The 1,979-nt window shown below is 33.8% G+C and overlaps 1 protein-coding gene across 1 annotated transcript in view; it reads right to left on the bottom strand.

Annotated features, from left to right (window-relative positions):
• Positions 1-437: 437 nt before the first annotated feature.
• Positions 438-1,979, bottom strand: part of LOC106468107 (uncharacterized protein CG43867-like) — an 80,747-nt gene continuing 79,205 nt past the window's right edge. Inside the window, exon 24 of the mRNA XM_022396409.1 lies at positions 438-609. Within this exon, the coding sequence (XP_022252117.1) occupies positions 438-609 (172 nt within the window). The remainder of the gene's footprint in view (positions 610-1,979) is intronic.

Raw genomic sequence — 1,979 nt, 5'->3', positions numbered from 1 at the left:
TACACCATTTTTCTAAGGGATTTCAGGAAAAATTGCTAAATCATTCTTTTTAAAGGGTTACAAAGTAGAATTCATTCCAGAAAACAAAATTGTCAACCATTTACAAAGACTCAAAGATCCTAAAAAAATTGAAGATAAAGATGGAATTTACCAAATCAGTTATAGTTGCAGTAGCAGTAAAAAATGTACATAGGTAAAACGAGAAGGAAATTTAAAATGGTTCTCGTGCTTTTGATGGCTCCGGCTGGGAACAGTTCGTTTTTGCCATCTATGTGTGTGTGTGAATACTTGTGCTGTCATTCTAATATCTAAATGTGCACGACTCCGTGATGGAGAAGGTGCGTTAGCTATAATTCTGAACTTACTATGTGTAGCTACACAAAATGTAGCAAGCTTTTAATAAAATGTACAAGTCTGTCGCTTATTTTTTTAACAAATCATTTAATTCTTTCTTGAGTTAAACAGAAATAAGTATTTACCTTAGAACTGAAGAGTTTGGCACCACAGAGGGGCCACTTGCGTGCACAGTTTAGATAAATCCGGACACAATCTAGTACAGTTCTGCCTTTTAGCGTCACCCACTTGTCTCTGATAGTTTCCTGTAATTGCCTGGGTAAGAGGCAGAAATAGTTTAGTATATATGGAGCTATGTATTACAGAGCTTTCAACAAAATTAAGAAGTATACAGATACACAAATAGAAATAAAGAGTTGAAATGACTGCCACTTTTCATGGAAACTTGTTTCTAATACTGCTAAGCTACTTTAAAGGTGTATAGTAAGAAAAATCAAAAGACAGAATAGGAGAAAATTTATGAGCTATACAGATGAATTCCCAAAGGGGTGTATCAACAAGCAGATAGGTACACTGATAAATTAATGTGCACATAGAACGTAAAGAAATAGATACATATATATATATATAAGGCTCTCAATCAACGTGCTCCTGATACCTGAAAGGCATGTGGGAACATGTTTGTCACATGTAAAAAAAACAATACAATTTGTGGATATCAATTGCACTATGAATACTAAGAAGGAAGTGAGGAATTTTCCTAGGTTATAGTTGTAAGCTTTGTATGCCGAAACGATAGGCTGTAAGGGGGAAATCAAATTTGTTAGTTTTTGGGAGACCATAAGTTTGAGTGAGAAATACCGGAATCTGAGGGACGAAGAAACTGTATTAATTCCTTTGCTCTGGATGTGGTTAAGTTAGTTTCTATTTTATGTTAATGAGATGAGTCATCAAGGGGCGTGTGCATCTTTTGTTGGTATACTATCTGATCCATGATAAAAACAACCCTACCTTTGTCAGATTTCACTAAAATTATACTTTCACCACTTTTTAACAGTTTTAATGCTTTATGTTCTTTTGGAGAAAGGTTTAGAAGATGTGAAATATATGAATGAAAAGCATGAAGAATGGGTAAAATTTGATTATTTTCTGGAATTTGAGGAAAAGACAGAATGGGTATCTGCAGTTTTCAGAGGAGAGTGTTTGGGTTATTTAACAAAAGATTTTGATTAGTTGTGCTTTAACACATGATTTAAAAATTTTTAACCTAGGTTTTAGAATTTCAAGCGACATGAGAAGAAGTGGGTTTATTTGTTGAGCTAAAACGTTCCTCAACAGCTATTTTTCTAGCAAAGCCTTCTGGAGTTCAAGTGTAGGGAGAGATCTGGGTGTAACAGAATAATTGAAACTTTTTTCCAGGAACTGAATGTCATCAGTGGACAACTGGCAGCTGGAAAGGTTAAAAACGAGTTGTTTTTTACAATGTAGTGGAAGGGAACTAGGCCTCTTTACACGAAAAGATATGGATTTTTTTCTTGTGTCTTTTTAGTCTTTTAGATTTGTTAGAATGCATGTCAGTTACTATTATTTTATGATTGATGACATTATTATTAATAAGTTGAAAAACTCTTAACCAGTAGAAACCACAAACTTTCAACTTGTAAGTTGAAGAGTGAGTTTTAATT

The sequence above is a fragment of the Limulus polyphemus genome, unplaced genomic scaffold (genome assembly GCF_000517525.1).
Source record: "Limulus polyphemus unplaced genomic scaffold, Limulus_polyphemus-2.1.2 Scaffold2876, whole genome shotgun sequence".
Lineage (NCBI taxonomy): Eukaryota > Metazoa > Arthropoda > Merostomata > Xiphosura > Limulidae > Limulus > Limulus polyphemus.
Note: the sequence above shows the minus strand (reverse complement) of the source record. Positions and strands in the feature narration are given on the sequence as shown.